The sequence below is a fragment of the Pan troglodytes genome, chromosome 6, assembly GCF_028858775.2.
Source record: "Pan troglodytes isolate AG18354 chromosome 6, NHGRI_mPanTro3-v2.0_pri, whole genome shotgun sequence".
Classification (NCBI taxonomy): Eukaryota; Metazoa; Chordata; class Mammalia; order Primates; family Hominidae; genus Pan; species Pan troglodytes.
The window spans coordinates 33,689,734-33,715,173 of NC_072404.2; the positions used below are offsets into that span (position 1 = coordinate 33,689,734).

The following is a 25,440-nucleotide window of genomic DNA, read 5'->3' on the forward strand; positions in this document are numbered from 1 at the left end:
AACGGATTACAGTAATCTTTCTCCAGACAACGTGGAATATGTTCAAAATTCAAGCTAGAAGGCACATAGATACTACAATGAGATGGGCCATGTTTTAAAACAGTGGTTTCTTAACTCTGGTTGTAGAATTACCCACCCAAAAGAGCTTTTAAAAACTCCCAATGCCCAAGCCCCACCCACCAGCTGAATCAGAGTGGCTGTGGGTGGAGCCCAGGCAGAGGTAGATTAAAATTTTTTCCAGGTGATTTCAACGTTCATCCTGATCGAAAATCACTGTTTTCAGAGGTTCAATGGGGAAATATGGGGGGAGGGGGGAGAAATTACTTTCTTAACTAAGCTGTAGGCAATAATAACCAAGACAATCTGCTCTCTAATGATGGATGCAAAAGCAAAAAGGCCTTTGCTATAGGATGACCCCATGTCAAAGGTCAATTAATTTGATGGAAAGAGATCCATTCAACTCTTTTTAGGGCCAGTAATTCTATATCTTCCAATCATATGTCCTAAGTTGTTTTAATTATAAAAAGAAAGACAAACTCATTGTAGAAAATATGGGAAAAGAAAAAGAAGAAAATAACATTCATCTTCCTATCATATTAAGGTAGTTAACCATGGTTAACTTCTCTTAAATAAAAGATAAAATTGAGATCATTGGCCAGGTGCGGTGGCTCACGCCTGTAATCCCAGCACCTTGGGAGGCCGAGGCAGGAGGATCACTTGAGGTCAGGAGTTCAAGACCAGCCTGGCCAATATGGCGAAAACCCGCCTCTACTAAAAATACAAAAATTAGCTGGGTGGTGTTGATGCGCATCTGTATTCCCAGCTACTTGGGAGGCAGAGGTCAGAGAATCTCTAGAACCTGAGAGGTGGAGGTTGCAGTGAGCTGAGATCACACCACTGCACTCCAGCCTGGGTGATAGAGTGAGACTTTGTCTCAAAAAAAAAAAAAAATTGAGATCATATTGCTTATGCAGTTTTGAAACTGGATTTTCTCGTGTAACAAGATAATTGTGGTTAGTGCCTACAAAGCAGTCCATTGCTTGAAATGGTCATTATTTATTTATTGGTGATTGACTTTAGGTTTATTTGCAGACACATGAATCCACGATTCCTTGACCTACAAACTAAGTAAGATTAATCTGGTAAATACTGAAAGGAAAAAACAGTGGTATAATGGTAAGGTGGGGCAGGGAAGGTCCTGATATGTAGCATTTGCCAATTTCACTGGTGTAAATACTCCCACCATGGCTGATTTCAAGGTAACAGTTTAGTAAACAGCTTGCAAACCTGATTATTTAACAACCGGCTATCTGGAGTCAGCTGACCCTTAGAGAAACCCTGGCTGAATGAAACTGTTAAGTCCTTCTGTTATGACATGCTGTTTGAATGGTAGAGCTGTGTGAAAATGAAAGTTACGGTGAATGAAGTCAAATCAAGGTTTCAGTAACTTAACATATTTTGAGTTTGGAGGTGTCAAGTTCACACACAGTGTGGATGGTGTAATAAAGTTTTAAAAAAAGTATTAATGTAATAATAATGAATGTGGATAGAAAGTGTGGGTATACTGGAAAGAGCTTATTCTTTGAATAGACAGACATGGATGTGTTAAGTTAACCTTAGTAAGCCTCTATTTCTTATCTGTACATGGGAATAATAATGTCTCAGTGAGGCTGGTGTTAAGATTAAATACAATGTCATACATAAAGAATACAGTAAGCACACATAGCAAACACTCCACAAGTGCTACTTGCCTTTCCCTCTAAGTAATTGTACTTTAGATGTTACTACTTTTTTTTTTTTTTTTTTTTTTGAGATGAAGTCTTGCTCTGTCACCCAGGCTGTAGTGCAGTGGTGCAATCTCAGCTCACCACAACCTCCACCTCCCAGGTTCAAGCAATTCTCCTGCCTCAACCTCCCAAGTAGCTGGGATTACAGGCGTGAGACACCACACTTGGCAAATCTTTATATTTTTGGTAGAGATGGGGTTTCACCATGTTGGCCAGGCTCATCTCGAACTCCTGACCTCAAGTGATTCACCTGCCTCTGCCTCCCAAAGTTCTGGGATTACAGGCGTGAGCGACCGTGCCTGGCCCATGTTACTACTTTTAAAAGGAGAAGGGTATGAATTATCTTAACACTTTATTTTCAGATAATTTAATCACATTTATTTTTCAATTCCATTTCTCTATTATGTAAACCAGGGGTTGGAAAACTGTGGCCTATGGGCCAACTCTGGCCTGTTTTTGTACATAAAGTTTTAGAAAAACTTTTAATAAAACACAACATGCCCATTAATTTAGGTGATTCTATAGCTGCTTGCACATTACAATGGCAAAGTTGAGTAGCTGAAACAGAGACCCTGTGGCCTGCAAAGCATATTTACTACATGGACCTTTATAGAAAAAGTTTGCTGATCTATGATTTAAACTATTCTAAGCTTTTCTTAAATGAATACTTTTTCTATATATTAAAAGAAAAAAAGACAAGGATAGGAAAGGAAAACAATGAGAGAAAAAGATTCTTCTAGGATGTAAAAATGGCAAAACAGGCCATATATATGGTGGCCCCTGCCTGTAATCACAGAGATTTGGGAGGCAGAGGCAGGAGGATTGCTTGAGGCCAAGAGTTTAAGACCAGCCTGGGCAACATAGCAAGACCTCATCTCTACAAAAAAAGTCAAAAAATTAAGTAGGCATTGTGGCATGTGCCTGTAGTCCCAGCTACACAGGAGGCTGAGGTGAGCTACACAGGAGGCTGAGCCCAGGAGTTTGAGGCTGCAGTGAGCTATGATAGCATCACTGCACTCCAGCCTAGGTGATAGCGTGATACAGTAAGACCCTGTTTCAAACAGAAAAGAAAAAAATTGCAAAACAAACATTGATTCCAAGTATACCTAAGAAATACTCGAAACTTTAGGATAAAGCTGAGCTCTAATTCAGTATTGTCAAGAAAGTATACCTTAAAGAACATTTTATAAATGAAGTTCCTACAAGATGACTATTACTTCTGAAGTGGGAATGCATCATGAATATAGAACTTGGAAGAGTGAATTTAAGGGGTAGAAATGTGGAATTTTATAACCTGGCAATGAAAGTGACTGAAACCACATTAGTCAGGCAAAATAAGCTGATCTCTCTTACTACAGGTAAAATAACATTCCAAACATTGAAAAATGTACACAATCAAAATTGTACATGGTAGGGGTTTAAGAAACCATTTCCCCTGCTAATTTTTGATGTTTACATGGAATGTTCTTCCAGCAGCAAATAACTTACCAATAATCTTGACAGACTGAAAATGATACATCTTTACCACAACATAAATTAATTCTCTCAATGGGAAATTGCTAAAATAGGCAAGGTGTCAGAAAGATTTCTTTATGTCTGAAGGAAAGGAAATGATTCCATTTCTTCCAAACATTCTTACATGAAAAATAATAAACTCTCACTTTTAAACTGTCTTTATTTTCATGGGGTCCTAGGCACCCGTCACTAATTGGGGCAGTCATAGTTATCTGGGGTTGGACATGAGTCAGTCCATATTACTTCAGGTATAAAACACAGCCAATGGGAAACTGCTCCCATAATTCATATTATACGTGAATAAGTACCACAGCAATACCCAGAAAAGAGGATTGCAGAATTACACTACACTCTCTTTCATTCCTTAGATTTACAACATAAATGTTACACAAATATCCTGGAAAGTCAATCTTCACAAAATAAAATACAAGGGAAACATGGTGGTCTATTCAAGGAAATGGACAAATGCCTAACACAAATGAACTGGTTTGTCCTCTAGAAGCATGACCTTGATTCTGTTCCTAAAATACAAAGTTGAAAACCCCAGATGAAAGAAATGAACATTTATTGAGCACTGTGTTATACATGTGCTATCACATTTAACTTTGACAAAAAAATCTATATAATGGGTATTAGTGACTTGCCCAAGGTGACACCATTTGTAAAGAAAGAAGTTAAGGCAGCAACTCTGGTTTATCTCCCATACCTAATCTGTCTTCAAAATGTTCAATCCTGATTGAACACAGGGTGTCTGTCAACCATGAGTCCCCTGAGATGCCCCATAAAGAAAGAGGTCCCCTAATCAGAGCAACTAAGTTTGGGAAATTTACTAAATCCTCCCCTTGGAGACTAACAGTGCATATTAAAGCCCCGAATTAAAGAAATCCATTTAACTTTGTCTAACTCATCATCTCCCCAAACTTACTAGGAAATCCCTTTTCCCCAACTAGTATTTTGTGAAGTTAGTATTCTGAAACACACTTTGCACAATGGAAAATGGATGACAGAGAAATACGTAAACTGTCAGAGAAGATAATTTTAATCATGGCTAAGGAGATGATGGTGTGGTTACAAGTGGGTTCTCTTTGCTCTTCGATTCAACCAAAATTTTGAATAAGACCCCCAATGCCCTAGTCCCCGCCTACCTCCTCAGTCTCATCTTACACTCGGGCCACCTGGCCTTTCAGTAATGGGGACCTACCAGGCTTCCCCCTCCATGGAGCCTTTGCAGAATGCTCCCTTTGTGACATTGCTCCCCCTTTCCTCTTTACTTAGTTGACTCCTATTTATCTTTCAAAGGAAGCCTTTCCTGACCGGGTCAAACTTCTCTCCGGATGCCCTCCTATCACAGAATTCTATATAGCACTTGTCATGATTACAGGGTTATATTTATTTGCATATTGATTTGATTAGTGACGGTCTATACTCCCACTGGGGGAAGAGAGCTATTTCTCTGTTTCTCAGACAGCACAAACATGCGGACCTCTTCCACCATCTCTATTCACTCCTGCCCAAGGAGGAACAGTGACTTAATGAAGCAGGAACTAGGGAGGAAGGGCTGGGCACGCTCTGCTCAGGGTCCAGAGTGCGCTCTGGTCAGCTACCACCCTGGGGTAAGCTGAGAAGTGCACTTTGGGAAATAAATTGAATTCTGGGAAGACATACTAGGAAGCCCAATTGTTACAGATCCAAGCTCCATTCTGTGGTTTAGCTTTATGTAATAATACAGCTGATATTTTGTTCTTCGTCTATGACTGCTGTTTTACTTTTTAATCATTTCCACACTTGGGAGAGGAAGACAAGAGTGATCTTGTTTGGCCCCTAGAATGCCAATATCCTCCAACAGGTGTAAGCTCCTGAGGTCAGGGCAGGGGGCCTCTCTCTGCTCACCTCAGTAGCTCAGTTTCTGGCACTTGTGAGGCATTCAAAATGCCATTTCGCCCAGGCTGGTCTTGAAATCCTGGCCTCAGGTGATCCTCCTGCCTCAGCCTCCCAAAGTGCTCTGATTATACATGTGAGCCACAGCACCCAGCTGAAGTTCTAGTTTCTTGAGACATGTAAGTCTACCAAGGTTTTCTTACTAATATTTTCTTTTAAACAACTGAACTTTGTCTTCAGATTATTATAGGCTAATCCTAATGTGGAACTGAGGATAAAGTTTTGAGTAGAGTTGATCCAAATCAATGAAGATGGTACCCTTAAAAGGACAGAAGCCTCTTTAAGGCGAGGACCTGGAGGAGAGCAGATGAGAGTGCTGGAGTAGTGCACATCCACATGTGTGTCAGGGAGACTGACGGGAAAGAGAAGGCAAATAGGAGAGATGGACTGGGAAAAATAAAATGGATTACTTGATTGGTGAATAGGTGGGTATAAAGAAGCAAATGAAAAAGCTAAATTGAAGGGCAAGTTTCCACTATCTATAGAAAAAGCTGGAGAAGACAAGGACTCCCCCTTCTTCTCAAGGTGTTGTAAAAACAATGAAGTCTCCTTGGAAGAAAAATTATATCTAAATTTCTCCAAGACTGCTTAATAAATTATGTTTTCTCTAAAGGATACAATTATTTTAACTGTTTTAGAAGAGAAAATGTTCATAATATATTTAGTTGTAAATCGGGTGATGAAATATGTATTACAGAGCCCATTAAAAATGTTGTGTAGATGGGTATGCACAGTAAAAATGGGAAATATATTGACAAAAAATCTACAAAACCATTATCACATGCATATTAACAATAATCTATAAATATTTCTTCAATAATAAATTAAAGAATTTATCAATATATAGAGATTAGTGAAAGGATCAACGATGTGGTGGGTCTGTGTCGTCATCTGTCCCCAGCCCCTTTCTGCCCCCAGCACATCACACACACTTTCTCTTTCCCCCCTCTCCTCCTTCTCAAGGCGGTAGGGCCAGGCCACTCACCTGTCGGAGTGCTGCTGCGGAATGAAGAGGAGGGGGTGATGGGTGGGGTCACGGGGGGAGTAAGGCTTCCACTGCTGTGGCGTGGGGGAGTGGACACATTCCCTCGAGACACTGAGCTGGACAGAGTCAGTGAGAGCTTCGGCTGAATCTTCTTCTTTAGGGACTCCTGCTCTCGGCGGGCAGCATCTGTCATGAATCTGAAACAATAATGGAAGGTAAGGAACCTGGGCCATGTATAGAGCATGGGGACTGATGACATTCATTAGAGTTTCAGACATGCATGACCCTGGAAAAGGACCTTGGCCACAGGTCAGTCCCAATCTCAAAAACTCACAACAGCTTCCCTTTTCCAATGCAATGGAATTATCTTCTAGCTTGTTATTTTTAAGGTTTCTCAAAGTCAGGTCCATTTCTTCCCCAGCAAATCCCCCTTGCCAGGAAGCTTATACACACAGAATACATCTGCACCCACTGTAATACTTTCAGTTACAAGACTTCCTCTCTTGGAAGGTCTGCTCTCTTTTTTTCTACCCATAGGAAGCCCACACATCCTCAAAGTTCCCCAACCACTCCTAAGTAGACAGTGCTTCCTTTATCTGCAGGTTGGCAGTATTTCTTCTTTGTACCACTTAACGGCCATCTAACATAAACGGCCCCATGAAAACTTTTTTTATTTTTATTTTTTGGCATTCCTTTGATTCTCATATTGTTATTTGGGTTTAAAAACTTTTCTTGGCTAATTGAGTCCTTGCTTCCCTAGTCATGAAGGCAAGGATTCTAGTCCCCCGTTCCTAGCACAGGGCCAGGCCCACCTCAGGAAACACGGACAGAACTGCACACATCTGCCCAGGAAGATTCCAGAAGAAGGGAAGAGAGCAGCACAAGGAGGGAGGTCACCACTGATGATTTGTTTATGTTCTAATTTTATTACTCATAAAGAGAAAGGTGACTTTTCCTGATAGTTTCACTTTGGAAACTTGAGTCATTCTTCCAGTGCTTCTCTGATGTTGGTAATATTCAAACTTTGTTCTTTTCTCACTGTATAATCTACCATTTTGTAAATTCGTGTAATATGAGATTCAAAACAATCTATGAAATGGTATCTCCTACCTAAAGAACATTCACCTTTTCATACTGGCAGGCAAACTTTGTCAGCTGCATTTTTGAAAACTGCCATAGAAAGCATAGTCCATAAATGTATGATAGCGTTCAGATGATAAAACCACAGCTGTCCCGACCACCTAGGCTAAGAAACAGAACATTCCATGCCCCTCAAGGCCTCTCTCCAACACCTCCTGCATCAATTATATTTTGACTATTTCAATATAATTTATCATAAGCTCACTGCATTGCACTTAAACATGGTATTTTACCTAACCTATTTCACATTTTGTCTACAAAATTCCTTAGTATTTTTCCTCACTACATGATGAAGTTTTGGAAGTCAACAGATAGTTCTAATACCTGGCAAAAGCTTGAAGTCAATTAAACACCCAATGAAACAACAGTAATACTGTCACGCTGTCTTAAAATTTCTGTTTTTATACTTGGAACATGGATGGCACATTTCTTGAATGGTTCTTGCAATATAATCCAGATATATAAACTGGATTTTATATGCTGAACTGAGCTTAGTAATAAAGCTTTGCCTTGAGCTCTTAGGTTTTGTGCTATAGGATAGTGATGATTTAAAAAGAAGAAAGGAATGTCAAGGCAAAAGAGAATTGTTTGCACCTGGTAGCCAGGTAGGTACTCATTTATCTTCAGATGCAAAACTGGTTCTATTGTCCTTAAACTTCTTTTCCTCCGCCTCATAAACCTCTACTAAAAATACAGACTCACAGAGAAAAGCAAAGAACTAGTGCTTTTTTTTTATTATCCTAAGAAGAACTGCTAACTAGCATGGTGCTGAGCTTCTCACACTGGGGTATGCAGTGCGCCAGGGAGTGGCAAAGCCACAGGATAAACAGGCTGCTGCTTCCAGGAAGGCCGATTGTTCTCGAGGGTTAAGTAATTCAAACTAGTGTTTCAAATAGCAAAATAAACACGGACATGCTTATGGGGGTAGAAAAAAATTTTTACATCTTGCATTTTAGTTAAGAGCATGGTATTTGGAGCCAGGCCGGGGTTCAAATCCTGGCTGGGTTATTATGTAATTTGAGGCAAGTTGATAAACTTCTCTGAATCTCAGGTTTATTCTCTGTAAAATGGGAATGAGAGTAGGTAAGGAATTAACATACGTCTTTTCCCTTTCTGCATGGGAGTCTGATCTTTGGCTAAATTTGGTAACCTGCTAAAAGACAGTATGTCAACTATGTTACTAGGCAACACTATCTACATAAGAATGACCTCTGACTGGTGAACTGCACAGCCTGGGAGGATCTAGGAACCTGTAGCTATCTGATAGGAAGCCAAGAATCCTGATTTGGACTTCCTGAGCGTGGTGATCTTGTAGCTGGGCATGGCCCTTGCACAGAATGGGGAGCTATGCCCAGAGCGTGTTTCAAGAGCTTTGGCTCCTGTGGGGCATGAGGCTCTTCTACCAGGATAGCTTCCACTCCTACCTCTCTGCACCTGAACAGACTCCCACGTGCACTGCTGCAAGGGAGCCTGCAGAAGGCGACTTGTCCTCCATCCTCTGAACAGACCCAGTGCCCTATGTGGCCCACGGTCATCTGTGAGTCTGAATGTTCACAACCTAAGAAGGTGACCTGTTGGCAGACGGGGCAATAACATTTCAACTTCAGAGGACTGTTGTGAGAGTAAATGAGGTAATTGGCCTGTCATGTACCAAGTGGCTCAAAATGCAGAAGCTGTTATTAATTACATAAAGCATTATTATATGGTTATGTTTCTATATTTTGTCCACCTTACTCAACTCCAAGTGTCTTGAGGACACACCACACGCCCATGGCTCTGAAAGCACTGAGCACACACGTGCCTCGTGTAGAGCAGAAATTCCGTTTGTGGAACGGCTGAATGGAATAAACCCAGAGGGTGCATATCCAGTGTAAGAGACAGAGGGAGAGACAGCCAGAGGCAGAGAAAGGCTTCTCTACGTCTAACTCTTATATATATATATATATACGTCGGTTTTTTGTTTTTTGTTTTTTTTTTGAGATGGAGTCTTGCACTGTTGCCCAGGCTGGAGTGCAGTGGCACGATCTCGGCTCACCTCTGCCTCCTGGTTCAAGTGATTCTCCCGCCTCAGCCTCCCAAATAACTGGGACTACAAGTGCCACCACCATGCCCAGCTAATTTTTGTATTTTTAGTAGAGACAAGGTTTCACCACATTGGCCAGGCTGGTCTTGAACGACTGACCTCAAGTGCTGCACCTGCCTCGGCCTCCCAAGTACTGGGATTACAGAACTCATACCTCTTGTTGTAAAACACTCTCCTACAGCTCAGATATAACACAACAACTATAAACAACCATAACAACATTCACACACACAAACCCCACCTTCACCCTCACATGGGTTTGGCCAGCTACAGACAGCAATCTGGATTGGGGTTATATCTTCTATAGTGCTTTCTAGAAGCAAGAACAAGGCACCCATGTTAAAAGCATTAAACATGAAACACATTCTTAAAGCCCTGTCGCTAAGACTTCCTTCTGCAGTTCTCCCTCCTCTCTTGGTGTTGTGAACTTGGACATACAACCTATAAATCATGGTAACCTTGACATACCAAGGTACACAGCTGCACAATTTGTTCTAGTGACAACCATACACACACACACCCACACCACCCGCCCCAACAAACACACACTGGAATGCCACACAAACGCTGTGGGAACCCTGGTTAAAAAGGGCCCGTGTCTCCCCTGCACTAGCATGCTGCTCCTCTTCCTCCTCCCTTCATTAACCATGACTTAACCCATTTTCTGAGACTTAATTTAATAAGTAAATTCTCAAGTTTTTGAGCAATGTTCCATCAGCACAGCTGTCTGTCAAAAGGTGGGCAGATTCCTAGTGGCAAGGAGCCATTTGGGGAGACAAAAGTGTCTAGAGAAGCCAAGGAGGCACAGCAAAGGCTGTGATTCTGGCCAACAAATGAGGACTATGTTCCCCGTTTCACCAAATATCAGGTCTGGAAAGATTCACCGTGTTGCCAAGGCTGAGTTCAGGTTAAGCGAGTCATGTGACTCAGTGGCCTAAGCTTTCCTCAATAAGTCTGGACACCACTGGTGATCTTTCTGAAGCTCTCAGTAATCACGGCTGATGTGGATATTTTTTTGGAGACAGGGTCTCGCTGTCACCCAGGCTGGTGTGCAGTGGTGTGATTACAGTGGACCGAAGCCCCAACCTCCTGGGCTCAAGCAATCTTCTTGCCTCAGCCTCCCAAGTAGCTGAGACTACAGGCACGCCCCCCCACGCCCAGGTAATTTTTGGATTTTTTGTAGAGATGGGGTCTCACTATGTTGCCCAGGCTGGTTTCAAACTCCTGGGCTCAAGCAATCCTCCCACCCAAAGTGTTAGGATTATAGGTGTGAGCCACTGCGCCTGACTCACTTGGGTTTTAGAGCAGGAAGGAACCTTGGTTAAGTCAGATCATCAGGTCCAGCCCCCTCATTTGTTACAGTAACTGTGAACTGAGGTGGTGTGACCTGTTTGAGGTCATTTAGGATAGTGGCAGAGCTGGCATCAGAGCCCAGTCAAGCCTGGGGACGCTGTCATGATTTTCACAGTTGAAAGTGTTCAGGGAGCTGGAGCATGGGGCCTGGGGAAATGCAGTGAGGACTCCTCTGGCGGTTTACATGGGGGCAGTGGGCAGCTGGGAGAACAAAAGGCTCATCCTCTCAATGTCAGTCCATCCTGCTGTGTGGGACCACTGGGCTCCCCGGTTGTGGCGGGGGAGGTCTCCGGAATTGTAGCCCCACTGGGCTACCATCTGGGAAAGGCTGGCTGTGCCCACCTCCCAGAATTCTCTCTGCTTTGCAATGGTGACACTGCTCTGATCTGGCAGCCGCCGTGTGCTGGAGCTGGCTCATACTGGGTTGTGAAAACTGACTTAAATTTTCAGGGATTTGGTGAGTCTGTTGTTAAACACAGCCGTTATTAAAAACTAATTGACATAAATAATTAAATCAAGTGCTTTGTTAAAAACAAGGATATTTAACTCAAGGCTCATCACTTATTTTATTGAATTTTAATATTATCTATATTCTTGTTATTTACATTAACATTTTATCTATTTGGTAGAATTATTTATAACTATATTCTGTATAATGCAAAGTAACCTACTCTGTGTTTAGTAACATGTGGGTAGCTTGAAATTGGCTATGGCAGGAGTATTTACACCACAGAAACTGGCAATAACACAAATTGAGACTTTTTTCCTCCCCAAGTCAGTTCAACATTTGCCAGTACACCTTCTAGTGATTATTATTTTTTAATGTGGGGGAAAAAAAGCATTTGAACCGGGCTTCTTGCCTACTCACTAAAGGAATTAATCAGGGAAGGAACGAAGAATGAATAAGAAAGTCTTCTTTTTTAAAATTGTAAAAAGTAATATATCTCAGTAAAGAACATTTACAGAACATTTTTTATGGATTTGTGACTTATGTTTAAAAAGTTTTTTAATTGACCAACACACAGGTTAGGAAAAGAAATGAAATAAAGGTATTTTTTAAAATTATGGAATATATATGCAAATCAATATATACATTTCCACACATAAAGATTTTAATAAAATAGAAATCCGTGTACCTACCATTCAGCTTATGAAAAGAATTTTTGATGTTTCCTGTGTAAAAACTTTTTTTTTTTTCTAAGAGACGTATTACCCAGATAAAACTATGGTTGATATTTTAGGGTTTTTCCTTCTAACATTTTTCTACACATACAGAACACTGAATATTTCTTAAAGAAAAAATGTCACTTGGAGACTCTTTCACTCACTGTTGACTAACAGCCTGAAAATCTGCGGTCAGGCAAAGCAGTGTTTTCATTTTGAAACTGAAACTGCTGTAAGATTAATTTCAACTTCCCTACAAATCAGAAATGTCTAAGTTACTTTAATTTAATATGGTCATTTGTAGCAATATTTGTTATTGCTAGGGGAAGTACATATTCCTTAAGTAAATTTTCAAGACTCCATTATAAATCTTTTAAATCCTCAGACCACAATGTTCATTCAGTCTGACATGTTCAACGTGGAAACATGAATATAACTCCACAGGGGGAAAATGTCAACTGCTGGTCCAGGGAGACTAGTTTCAACCACAAACTCAGGAAATGTACAGTATTTGCTGGAACCTGGGCAGAGACTCCATTGCCACCTTACTCCATGGGCCAAAACACCTGAGTCTAAGTGACCTGCTGGGGAAAAAAATCACTTGGCTTTCACTGGATCAGAGAACTCAGAAACTGAAGTGACCACTTGAAATTGCAGTCTCAGAAAAAACTGAAAACTCCAAGATGTGTGGTGTGGTGTGGCTGTGATTATGAGACTCTGGAGAGGGCACATGGTCCAGAGGTCTGCACTGCATGTCGCCAGGAGGCTTGTTCTGGGGCAAAGAAACTGGTGGCCTCCGGGAGTCACTGTATTCACTTTTGTGGTCCTGGTTTTTCTACCTGTTAAAATTGAGATTTGGTTTTATGGATATATGGAATACATCACTGCTAGGGTCCTTCCCAGTTCTAACAGTGAATGATTCCAGCAATAGCACTGTGCAGTATTTTTCAAACTTTGTTTTGACTTCAACCCATTATAAGAAACGTATCTCACAGTGCGACCTGGTGCGCCCACATGTATAAATAGGCCTGCAACCTGCAATTTTGAGATCTCCAAAGCTCTGAAATCTGAAATTTTTAAAAAATAAATTTGGCACTAAACCGTCATTGGAAGGCAAACTAACCTGACTGGGTGAAAGGCTACTTACAGATTTTATTGTATTTACTGAAAATATTCATGTGTTTCACTGTATAAATATTAATGTACGTGATTATATGGGGCTGCCCCAGACCCTACTGGGGGTATTATGTAATATGAAGTATTTATACTATCTTTATGAAATCTAAAAAATTATGAATAATGAAACATTTCTGGACTCAAGGACAAGACATTTTAATATAAACATCTGAAACAAATTTCACAAAACAATCTTTACTACATGTGATATACTCTGGCATTTTCCTGTTCTATTTCATTTTAACAAAATATGATGGTCATGACCACCACATTGACTTCTTGACCCCCTGGGAGGTCATGGTCTGGAGTCTGAATATATCAGTGTAGCAGTTAAGAGGGTGGGCTTTGGAGGTAGACTGTCTAGATTCAAATCCCTGATCCATGCCCCGCTAGCTGTGTGATGACATTGGGCAAGTTACCTACCTAGCCTTTCGGTGCTGCCATTTTCTCATCTATAAATGGTGACAATGACAGGTCCGACCAAGGGTTGTGGTGAGGATTAAGTAAGTTAATATTCATAAAGCACTTAGAACAGGGCCTGACACTTCGTGCTTAACAAATGTCAGGTTCCTGGTTCATAAGAGAAGTGATTAATATGCTGGGTGCGGTGGCTCACGCCTGTAATCCCAGCACTTTGGGAGGCCGAGATGGGCAGATCACAAGGTCAGGAGATCGAGACCATCTTGGCTAACACAGTGAAACCCCATCTCTACTAAAAATACAAAAAATTAGCCAGGCGTGGCAGCATGCGCCTGTAGTCCCAGCTACTCAGGAGGCTGAGGCAGGAGAATGGCGTGAACCTGGGAGGCGGAGCTTGCAGTGAGCCGAGATCGGGCCACTGCACTCCAGCCTGGGCGACAGAGCGAGACTCCGTCTTAAAAAAAAAAAAAAAAAAGAAGTGACTAACACTTGTACTGGAAATCTTAACTCGCAAACCTTTCACCTTCTGCCATCTACACTAGCATTTGGTTACTTTGGGGCACGGAATATTAGGATTTTAAATACTGCCATCATGAGTTTTGCTGATTCTGAAAGCAAAGAGCCACACCTTTACTGATTCTGCAGGCATTAATGTTATTTTTATTCATTTTTTGGCTCACTCTGTCGCCCAGGCTGGAATGCAGTAGCATGATCATGGCTCACTAGCAGCCGTGTGATTTTCTCATGTCAGCCTCCTGAGTAGCTGAGACTACAGGCGTTCACCACCACATCTGGATAATTTTTTGTACTTTTTGTAAAGATGGGGTTTTACCATGTTGCCCAGGCTAGTTTTGAACTCCTGGGATCAAGCAATCTGCCCACTTTGGTCTCCCAAAGTGTTGGGATTACAGGCGTGAGCCACTGTGCCTGGCCCAGGCATCTATTAAATTGCAATGGTATCTATTAAATGGCAATCACAGGCAAATTCAAGAAGACAGATACAATAACTACTCATGAACAGAAAAAGAAGGTTCCTCTCATTAGACAACACGCTGGGGCCCATCTATAAACTCATACACCTCTTCGTACTTCCTGGCCTTGATTTCTAGAGTAGAACAAAATTATAGAGGGTCTTTCCAGCAGGACAGGCAACAGGAGACCCTACATGCCATGAGCTGCTGGACTGACATCCTTCCATCCAGCTAAGGGCTGTTCTCTGCTTGGCAGATTCATCAAGTTGCACAAGGCTCTGACTTCGTCTGCTAGCAGACCCTCTGTAGAACATCACATCCAACTATGCTTCATTTGAAGTTCAAAAGCTTTGTTCTGCCTTTTCAATGGCCCTTTGGGCATTGCCATTTTTCAGCAAAAACAAGCTTTTGAGAAAAGCTGTGGGGAGTTGGCAGATAGGCCCTGAGATTCCAAGCACTCCCAAATCTGGTAATTCATTGCTCCAGATGATGGTATTTCTGACATGACAATCTAACCTTCTGAAGGATAGTCTAACATGGAGAGTAAGGATTTTTCTTTTCTCTGGCTGTTACTATGCAATCCAGGACAAGGATGGATAGAGAACCAGTAAGTAAGCAAAACAGTGCATGGCACATTTGAAATGTGGCTGTAGGAAACGGTGATGGAAATAATGGGTACATTTCAGCATGCAACCATGTGTGGCCCACATGTCAAAGGATCTGGCTGCTCTAGGTCTCAATGTAATGATGGCTTTCAGAACGTACATCTGCTAATAAATTCATGTGGCAGATCTTCTTATTTTAGCAGCAACTTAATTCCATAGTGAAGCTAAAGGCGTATTTGGTTAAAACAGTGAGTTAGTAAAACGACCTAGAAACAGCAAGTGGAGTAATCATTTGTCAGCACCCCTTCGTTAATAGAATGGCCTATTTTGGTGATCTGGGAACTTAATAAATGTACTTTTCAGTAGAAAAGAGAAAATCTGGATTTCCAAATAACATTAATTTCAGAAAGTTTCTAGTAATGCTTCAAATAATCCTATGTTTCACTTCTTATCCCGGAGTTATTTTTGACTTCACGATCTGAGGCCCACGGGGTGGATTTTGAAGCTTCATAAAACTTTTGCAGTATCACCGAAACTCTGAGCCCCTTTTAACATGCTATTAAAATTCTAATGCAAAATAATAAAACTAAAAGCAGCACCAGGAAAAAAACCCACTCCATTTGATCAGATCAGTTTGGCACTTAACTTGTAAGAGGTATTTTTTGTGATTTTTCACTTGACCTTTACAATGGTTGTGGATATAATCTGAGTAGTACACAGCTAATGAAATAGATTGTGTTCTTGGGTACCAAACTAAAACTGACAGACTTACTGCATTAAGAGAGACGTTATTTTCTCTCTCCTTTTCTTTTTAAGACACGGTCTCACTCTGTCAACCAGGCTGGGGTGCAGTGGTGCCATCACGGCTCATTGCAGCCTCGACCTCCTGGGCTCAAGTGATCCTCTTGCTTCAGCCTCCCAAGTAGCTGGGACTACAGGGATGCACTTCCAAACCCAGCTAATTTTTGTATTTTTTGTAGAGCACCACATCCAAGGCTAATTTTTGTAGAGGCAGGATCCCACTCTGCTGCCCAGGCTTGTCTCTATCTCCTGGGCTCAAGCAGTCTCGTTGTCTTGGCCTCCCAAAGTGCTAGGATTACAGGCATGAGCTACCCACGCCTGGCTTGTTTTTCTAAGTTTTCTAAGTTTATATTTGACATATATGGAAGGATATAGCTCCTGGTCTTTGGAGAATTCTAATCTAATTTTGCATAAAATAAATAAATATGAGGGCAAGCCAATTTCACACCAAACCTTGTAGCTTATTTTGCTTCTACATGTTCATTTCTTTCTTTCTTTTTTTTTTTGTGGGGGAGAGGGAAGAAGAAAAGGTGGGGTAAGGATGAAAAAAGATAAAAGGTGATCTTTCCTTCATCTACTGTCTTGACAATCATATTTTATTTCTTTATTTTTCTTTTTATTTTTTATTTTTCTTATTTTTATTTTCTTTTTTAAAGGCAGCTACAGTAAATTTATATTCTCTTTGGTATATTATAGTTTGGATATTCTATACCTTTTTTAGTATTTAAATAACATTGGGTTGCCAATTTTTATATTGCCATGTATACCTTATCTAACTACCATCTATCATCACCAGCCTCTAATTAAAAAGGAAAAACTACTTTAACATAAAATATAGGAAGAGCATAATCTTGGAATAAATCCTTTCTTGAGAAAGGCTTTCTTGAGAAAGATTCTTCTTTATTCTGAGATTATGATAACAGAACATAGGAAAAATCTACTTAAACTGTTTTGATGAAGAAAAGCCACAATATAAAATTTCATGTTATCATTACTTTATACTTGCATCACATATATATAGTATTATTTATAATACACTGTTTACAATTATTCTCTAGATGCAAATTTTTAAAAATATCTAAATGTGTTTTCTATTATTATCATTGCGAAAAATTCAGTTGCAAGGAATGCTGACCAAACAGAACTCTTAAATTTAGGTGGAATTGCTTGAAATATGCTGAGCAAACGAAAGAAGGCAAATACAAGGGCACTCAAATCCAGTAGCTTCTCCTTTCCAAGAGCTGGGAGGTGGTGAGCAAGAGCTGAGTGTCCTCTCACAGCTGGACACACAGAGGGGTGGTGAGGTGCTGGATGCCCCCTGTTCCCTGGCCCCACATGCCCCAGGCAGCTCAGACACTGCGGACCAGTGGAAACGTCCTCATGAACAGCAGCAGACTAGCAGCTGTGGTGTGGATAGCACTTAAGAACCACTTTTTTAAACCAGTAGTATCTTTTCCTAAATTTTGGCACTCAAACGAAATCCAGGCACCAAAGCTAAGCCACTGAAATAACAAAATTCCATTCCTGAATACTATTTCTTTGTATGTTCCCAACAAATATTGTATATTTTCTTCACAACTATGGAAAGATATAGTCAATCTACCTTAATGAAAGCCTGCTCAGGTTCTGGCAATCACTCTTTAAAGCCACAGGTCAGCATAAATTATCAGTGAAGCAATTAATTTTGATTTACTTTAGCCTGAATAAAATAAACCATGGTCTTTTCCGTCATTGATGCCAAGAATAAAAAACACTTCTGAAAGCTACTATACCACAAGTCTTTGGTTTGGAGACCAATGGAATATCTTTCTCTTGGCAACTCCCTATCCTCCTTTCCGTTCCTTTTCTACCTTCATTGAATTGCAAATAACTATGGCTATTTCTTACACATGGTTTTCATTGCTAATTTGACACCCACGTAAAGACTAATGAACAAAACAAAGCTGCACTTTACAAGGTTTTGTGGTATAAAACTACAAATAGCTTTTCAGTTTTCTTGTTTTGCCTCCTCTAGAAGTAAATTAAATGAGTTATTGAGGTTTCATTGTAAGCTGCTAATGAGATGATGCATAACTTTCCCCATAAACTAGAAGAAATTTAAAAACTGAAGAGAAAGTTGCACTTAGGTCTCTTAGAGTTTTAAATCCAGTATACAGCTGGGAGCACAGCCTGGTGGGTGAAAAAATCTAGGTTCTGAAGGCAAACTCTTAATCTGACTTAGTTGGTGTTCAAGCTTAGGCAAATTAATGACTCCTTCTCATCTTGGGGTCCTCCTTATAAAACAGAGGTAATCCTAACACTTACCTCATGGGGGTTATTATCAACATCTCATTGGATAAATGCATGAAAAGCCCTTGGCTCCACATAATACTCAATATATGCTAGGAGACCACTCAGAGTTGTGGTATTTCCATGGGTGCTGGCCTTGTGCTCCTGACCCTTTCCCAGGAAGGAGAAATTGTTTATAAATTTAACAGCCATCTAGGAGAATTCTTACATAAGAGGTAATTTCTTGGGGGAACCTATGCAGTCCACAGTTGGGCTAAGATAGGTATCTAAGCCTGGGATTGGACATCTCCATTTCCAAAGAAAAGTACTTCTCTGATGTTGCATGGCCTTATCCTTAGGTGAATTCTTCTGACAAGGTGGAGTGGGTGACCATCAACATCCAGCTAAGAACAAGTGACTCCCGGGGAATCTAGCACCAGGGGGTGGGGCACACTGGAGGTGTCCAGTTAATTAAACACTGGGTTGAGAAAGGGGAGGAGAAGCAAATGAGATGGTAGAAGATTCTCAATGTGAGAGGAGGTCTCAAATCGGTAAGGTTTTTCTAAGCCAGAGATGGCACACACAGTGGCTCTCGTGCCACTTAAATGCACTCTGCCCAAGACGGCCACACTAATCGATTACAGCACTCTTGCCTGTGCTGCTTTGGGACTCAGCCTACAGTTTTCTTCAGCACTGTGCCCTAAGTAGTCACTACAAACCAATGAAGGTGACATGTAAGCTGAAAGTTTGTGCCATCGTGGATTTACACATTTTCCTCTATATCTACTGAGATTTCCACTAATACCCTGGCCTGGGCATTTGGTACATACTTTATCCCTTCTCAGAAAATCAGAGAACAAAGCTGGCAGACTGTAATATCTGAGAGAGAAAGTTGAGTATGTCTAAGACAAGAGCTGTCCCCAAGCTAAAGCAAGAATATTAGTGACATATTCAGATAACAGCATCTATTCATGAAATATAATTATGTATGGGCCAACTGCTCAAATTTATGGTGTATATAACACTTATTTATACACAGAAGAGCAGTCAGCAAATTAGCATTGTTGAAAGATAGAGCAGAGTTTACAGCACTTTTTCTTAGATGAACTACTAATAATAAGACAGTAAAACTATTTTGGGGGCAAAGCCAGTTTCCAGCATGGGCTGTTCTGTGACAAAGCATGTGCATGTGGGCATCTCAAGCTTACAGACCTCAAGTCGCATGGGTTTTGGGGGTAGATTTTTTTTCAAAGTGATTTTTTGCCTTTTGTTGCAAGAGTTCAGTTAAACTACTTCTGAACTTAAAAGCATTAAATAAAATTCATGGACGGTCACTGATTTGGACTAAGGTTCTGCACTAGGCCCCAACTGAGCAGACCAAACCAGAATGGAGTTGCTCAGGCTAAACTTTGAAATGGGCCAGTTTTCCAAAAAAACAGGACAGTCACAGCAACCAATCAGAAGGGGCCCAGTTTACCTAAGCTGGAAGTCCCCTATAAGAACAACAAATGACTTTAAAAGAACCAATGCACTTTTTGTTCTGTTTCTGCTTTTCTCAGCCCTTTTCTGCCTATCAGGCCAAACTCATCTACTCAGCTCATTGGAACACACATTCTATTTTATAAAATGAGGTGTTGCCTGATTCTAGAATCACAAATAAAAATCAAGTGAAGTATTTAAATTTGTTGTAATTTTGTCTATTGACAAGTTTAGTTTTCCCTGTTATCCAGGAGGCTGGCACCTGTTGAATGTGTTCAGGTATTATTAGGTTATTCAGGTAAGTACACACTTGAATAATATTCATTCATTCATTCGTTCATTCATTCAGAGGCAGAATCTCGCTGTGCTGTCCAGAATGGAGTACAGTGGCGCGATCATAGGTAACTGCAGCCTCGACCTGCTGGGCTCAAGCAATCTTCCTGCCTCAGCCTCTTGAGTAGCTAGGACTATAGTTGCACACCACCAGGCCCTGCTAATTTTGAATAACCACCCAGGCCCTGCTAATTTTGAATAACCACTTTTTTTTTTTTTAATTGAAGAAATGTGAACTTCCATGCCTCCTCTTCTGCCTACTGAAGGTTAACCCAATTAGTCTGAGTGCTAAATATACTTGGTAAACTGTGAACTGTGTGTAAATCTTGGGTATGGAAAGGACGCAGATGTTGATGATGGTGATAATTTAAACTTTTTATTAGGCATAATTTCAAAAAAAAACCCACCACTGGCCGGGCGCGGTGGCTCATGCCTGTAATCCCAGCACTTTGGGAGGCCAAGGCGGGCGGATCACCTGAGGTCGGGAGTTCGAGACCAGCCTGACCAACATGGAGAAACCCCCATCTCTACTAAAAATACAAAATTAGCCGGGCACGGTGGCACATGCCTGTAATCCCAGCTACTAGGGAGGCTGAGGCAGGTGAATCGCTTGAACCTGGGAGGTGGAGGTTGCGGTGAGCTGAGATCCGCCATTGCCCTCCAGCCTGGGCAACAAGAGTGAAACTCCATCTCAAAAACAAAAAACAAAACAAAACAAAAAAACAAAAAACCCACAACGACCGCCACAATGTCAATATTTTGCTATCTTATTTAAGCTTTCTCCCTTCCTCCCTTTTTAGGCCATGATTGATAATTCACATATTTTTCATCTTGTGTTCACATAATCACTTAAAAATATATAGGGATTTTTAAAAATGGAAGAAAGGAAAGACAGAAGAGAACAAAGGGAAAAGGAAATTTTTCCAACATAGTTCCTGGGAAATACCTAACATAGATTCACAATTAAGATGGCCAGCAGCATAACTGCAGGGACACAACACACACTGCCAAATGCTTGCAAAGGAGGAGCACTGTTATATAGAGTCTATACCATTGAATGACACTGAATGTTTATTAATTTGAAAATATCAGCCAATGGTTCCCAACTCTTTCAGGTATGAGAGTCTGTTATAATGTCAAATGGTATGCTGTCTTGCACAGTATAGTGAGATTTTGGTGGTTTTTAAGTTAGAGGGAAAAAAGAATGACATAAAACCACTATTCAGTAATGCTTTGAAATCAATGTGTATTTTATAAGCTCTCCTAGCCACCTTTCCCCTACATGCTCCATCCCATGCACAGCTCCCACGCAAAGCCTGCACAAATTTATGGGTTATCTGGAAAAAAATTCAGGGGGTATGTGTGTGTTTAAATTTTTCAAGAATGTCACTACTTAACTGCTAATGAAGTATTTCTTGGAGGGGCCTCTGGACCTTCTGCTGATTTACAAGGAGCAGCCTTCATTTGCATGCCAAAGGCATGCACTAATCCTGGGCATCAGCTGGCTCCCAGGAATGCATGCGTCCCACAATCCTGTTTATCCTGCTGGTTTATTTAGCAAAGCTTTTCTTCAGAGAGTACAGGCCCCTATTTCAGGCCAGCCAACCTGATTATCCCAAATCCCTAATTAGTGTAATTAAAGCTTTAATGGATTGCAGCCGGGATATAAACCAGGCAAACCCTCTTTAAAACCCATTACTTGCGTATGCAGGAATGGTCCACAGCAGAGGGCTCCTTGTTGAGTGACTGAAGGTCCTGGACACCTCTGCACCCAACACCCAGGCCATTTTTGGTGACCAAGGAGCCTCTTTCACCAAGTTCGTGTATGCAAACCAAGCGGTTGTTCCCCCCACGCCAAGTATCCACTGAAGCAATGGGCATTTTCAAATGGGGTTACCTCTCAATCATTACTGCACCAGATGCTAGCCTCATGGAGATTTTCCTCCTGTTATTGTGCCCTGGGAAATGAGACAAATACCCTAACTAAAATAATTCCAACCAACTAGGAGAATCTTGTCAGACCCTGCCAAGCACTCTTATATTAACCATGATGCAGGGAATTGCTCAGAACTTTTCCAACAACCAAACACCGAAGAGCTACAGCTTTAAGCCAGATTTAATCCATACCGTTTTTAGGTGTTCCCAACAGTGTGCAAACTAACCCCTTCTTAAAATGGCTCTGGAGAGCGTTCACATTATCCAAGCTTCAGGTGGATATCTGGATGTTAATATTAAAGAAGGAATAAGGGCAAAAGATCTATGACTTTTAAAGTCTTTTTAGTATGTGATATGCTACGTGCTTTATCATTATTACCTTATTTAATCCTCATAACAGCTTGCAAGGGGTTATCAGTCCTATTTACAGATACAAAATTGAGCCTCGAGACATTAGGTAGTTTGCCCAAGGACCCACAGCTAATATCACGCCATAGGAAAGTTACAAAATGCTAAAAGTCTGTGTTGTTCAATACAGTAGCCATTAGCCATATGAAGCTATGAACACCTGAAATGTGGCTAGTACAGCCAAGGAATGAAATTTATAATTTTATTTAATTTTACTTAATTTATTAAGTAGCCACATATGGCTAAGGTCTACCATATTGAATAGAAACATAAAATTTCCACGATCACAGAAAGTCCTATTGAGCAGTGCTGTTACAACTAATAAGAGCTCCATCTGGATATGCTGGGTGTGAAATGGTGGTGGGATACTCAAGGATGTGATCTAGATTTGGGAGTCATCCACCCAGAGGAGAAAACTAAGGGAGCAAGCAGGGAAAAAGAGGCAAAGGTTGAGAAGAGAAACTTGGGGAATACCTGCAGTATAAATGGCAGGAGGAGAGACTGAGTAATGGGTCTCATATATTTTTTTCAGACAATATTTTTATGTTTTTAGATGAACATCTGGGGTACAAACATTATTTAAGAGTGAAGATCTGAAATGAAAAAGTACATTTATTTATTTGAGTGTTTTATGCAAAGATGTCCTCTCAAAGGCATAGCATTTATATCTTCCAGCTCAGAATGGGGGTGTACTGGGAGCCGAAAAATGTTAATACAGGACATAAGCATCACGTGGCTTTTATGCAATAAGTAGCTCAAATTCAATTTCAATCTGTTCACAAACCCTCCTAAATAATGGGATCCCAACAATTTGCTGAAATAAAACTCTAACATTGGTACCTGCTGGGAAGGGTACTTTACAATAATTTTCACTTACACTTCTTTCAGTTGCCTGGGGGATTCTTTGTGATGTTAACTGACCTTGTATTTCTTACTGTGTAACCAAAAACACCTAGAGAAAAAGTCGACTCCTTTTCCTTATTGGAAGTGAAAAGTCTGCTCACAATGCAGGAATTTTACTTGGGTAAGACCTGAGACCAAACTGGGTTTTCCCTTGGAGAGGGTGAGAAAAATCTTGGGGCTAGTTTACCTCCATACTCTGCCTCCTATCGAACGACAGGAGTCCGAAACTCTCACTGACTTCAGAAGAAAATTTTTCACCCACCCCTATAAATGGAGGTGGGTGATGCAGAGAGGGAGGAAGGAAGAGGGAATAGTGAGAAAGGTATTAGAATGGGCTGTTAAGATTAAGGTTAAAATTAAAACAAAAACCTTGAAATTTAGAGTTCTGAAAAGCCAATTACATTTCCAACTTTCCCCCCCCTATATAATTTACAATGGGGCTTGGGTGACTATTTACAGAGCATGTGGCCCTACAATGCAGAATTTGGAAAAAAGGAATTCTGGGAATTAAAATGCAGAAAGTGCATAAACAGAAGGCCAGAGTTGCCTATGACAGCTGGGAAAAGACTGGAGACGGCCAACACAAAGCTCCCTTTCCCCTGTCCTCACTCGTGATGGTGGCAGGTACTGTTTCCACTCACGGTGCTGATGATACAGCTGACTCTGGCCTCATTTACGCAATTAACCACACATTCTTTGTGTCGGTATCGCTCCCTCGGAGAACATGAGGTATTTGTGAGGAGACATTGTATCTTTCAGGATATCTGGGAGCTACTTAGTGGGTAATTCACTGAACGCTACCCCAGTGTCTTTGAAAGAGTTAATTCACCTCCTGAGGGCCTCCAGAATCTGCCTCCTCATTAGGCCTTATGGGACCAAAGGGAGGTCAATACAGAACAGCATACATTAAAAAAAAATTTATATACATTTTTATATATGTATATACATATTTATGTTTATATATTATATATGTATTTATATATATTATATATATATATTTGTGTGTGTGTGTGTAGCCAGATTGAGATTTTCTAACCATACAATGTGTTAAGAAAAGGGAGGAAGAAAAAAACAACAAAAGAACCAGAAGGCCATACCTTTTGGACAAGTAGGACAGTGAGGAGGGAGGTCTTCTCCAGGTCTGTCTCATCTCCGCTGTCTGTGGGCGGAGGAGGGTGGGGAACAAGAAGACCCCACGTGAACAGAGCTTGGTGGGAGGGGCGCTGCGGAGCTAAGTGGTCAGCACAGCTGCAGGAGGAGTGGAAACCCCTTGCTCTCTTTCACACTGAGTCAGAGCACACTGGGTCAAGCTTGCTCTTACCCTCTATTCCTTGACTGATTAACATCTCCAGAAGAAGAAAATCCAACCCACCTGTGGGAGCCCTTGCAGATGCCTCATTTCTCTTGCATTCAGGCAGTGAGATACCTTGGCCATTTGCTTTCTGACCTACCTTCTTCTTACTATAATTGAAGTCTAATTTCTCTCTTTCACTCTTAGTGAGTTGTTACCTAGCAGGGGCTCTTAGCAGAGAAGCAAAGGTGGGACCTGCAGGCAAGCCCTGTATCCAGCTTTACCACGTGCTAGTTACATGCCTGTGATAAGCTTTTAACCTCTCTGAGCTTCAGTTTTCTTATCTGTAAAAGGGGGTTTCATTGATGTGTTTCTTTATTTCCACAAGTTCTGAAAGCACGTAAGGTGGCTCTTCAGGATAAAGATTTAAAGCACAGTAAAATCGAATGAATAAGAGGGGCGGGAGAACTGACAGAGAACAAACCTGGGGACAGAGCACAGGGGCAGGAGAAACAAAATATGGAGAGAACCGCCTGCTATCTGTTTGCTATGTGGGTTGAAAGTTCTTGAATACTTGTAAACTGGAAAGTTCTGAGTCAACAATGCAAGGAATCGCTCCTAATATTTTCAGATGCCGTAACTCCATTTCACAAGTAGTTATGGAGGTACCTGTACATGGGGCTGAGGGGACATGGAGATGGGGACAGGGTCTCTGCTCTTCAAATGCTGCTAACAGCCTGGAATAGACACCTGAGGGAGGGCACAAAAAATTCTAAAGCCAACTGTGGGGAGTATGTTATGCACAGGGTGAGGCCCGAAGCAGAAGACCACTGTGTATGGTTGGGCCGGGGGCTGTACTTTGGTCCCGGATGTTAAAAACTACTG

The 25,440-nt window shown here is 41.1% G+C and overlaps 1 protein-coding gene across 1 annotated transcript in view; it reads right to left on the bottom strand.

Moving 5' to 3' along the window:
• JAZF1 (JAZF zinc finger 1) overlaps positions 1-25,440 on the bottom strand; it is a 350,631-nt gene that overhangs the window by 59,269 nt on the left and 265,922 nt on the right. Inside the window, exon 3 of the mRNA XM_001163921.4 lies at positions 6,226-6,422. Within this exon, the coding sequence (XP_001163921.1) occupies positions 6,226-6,422 (197 nt within the window). The remainder of the gene's footprint in view (positions 1-6,225; positions 6,423-25,440) is intronic.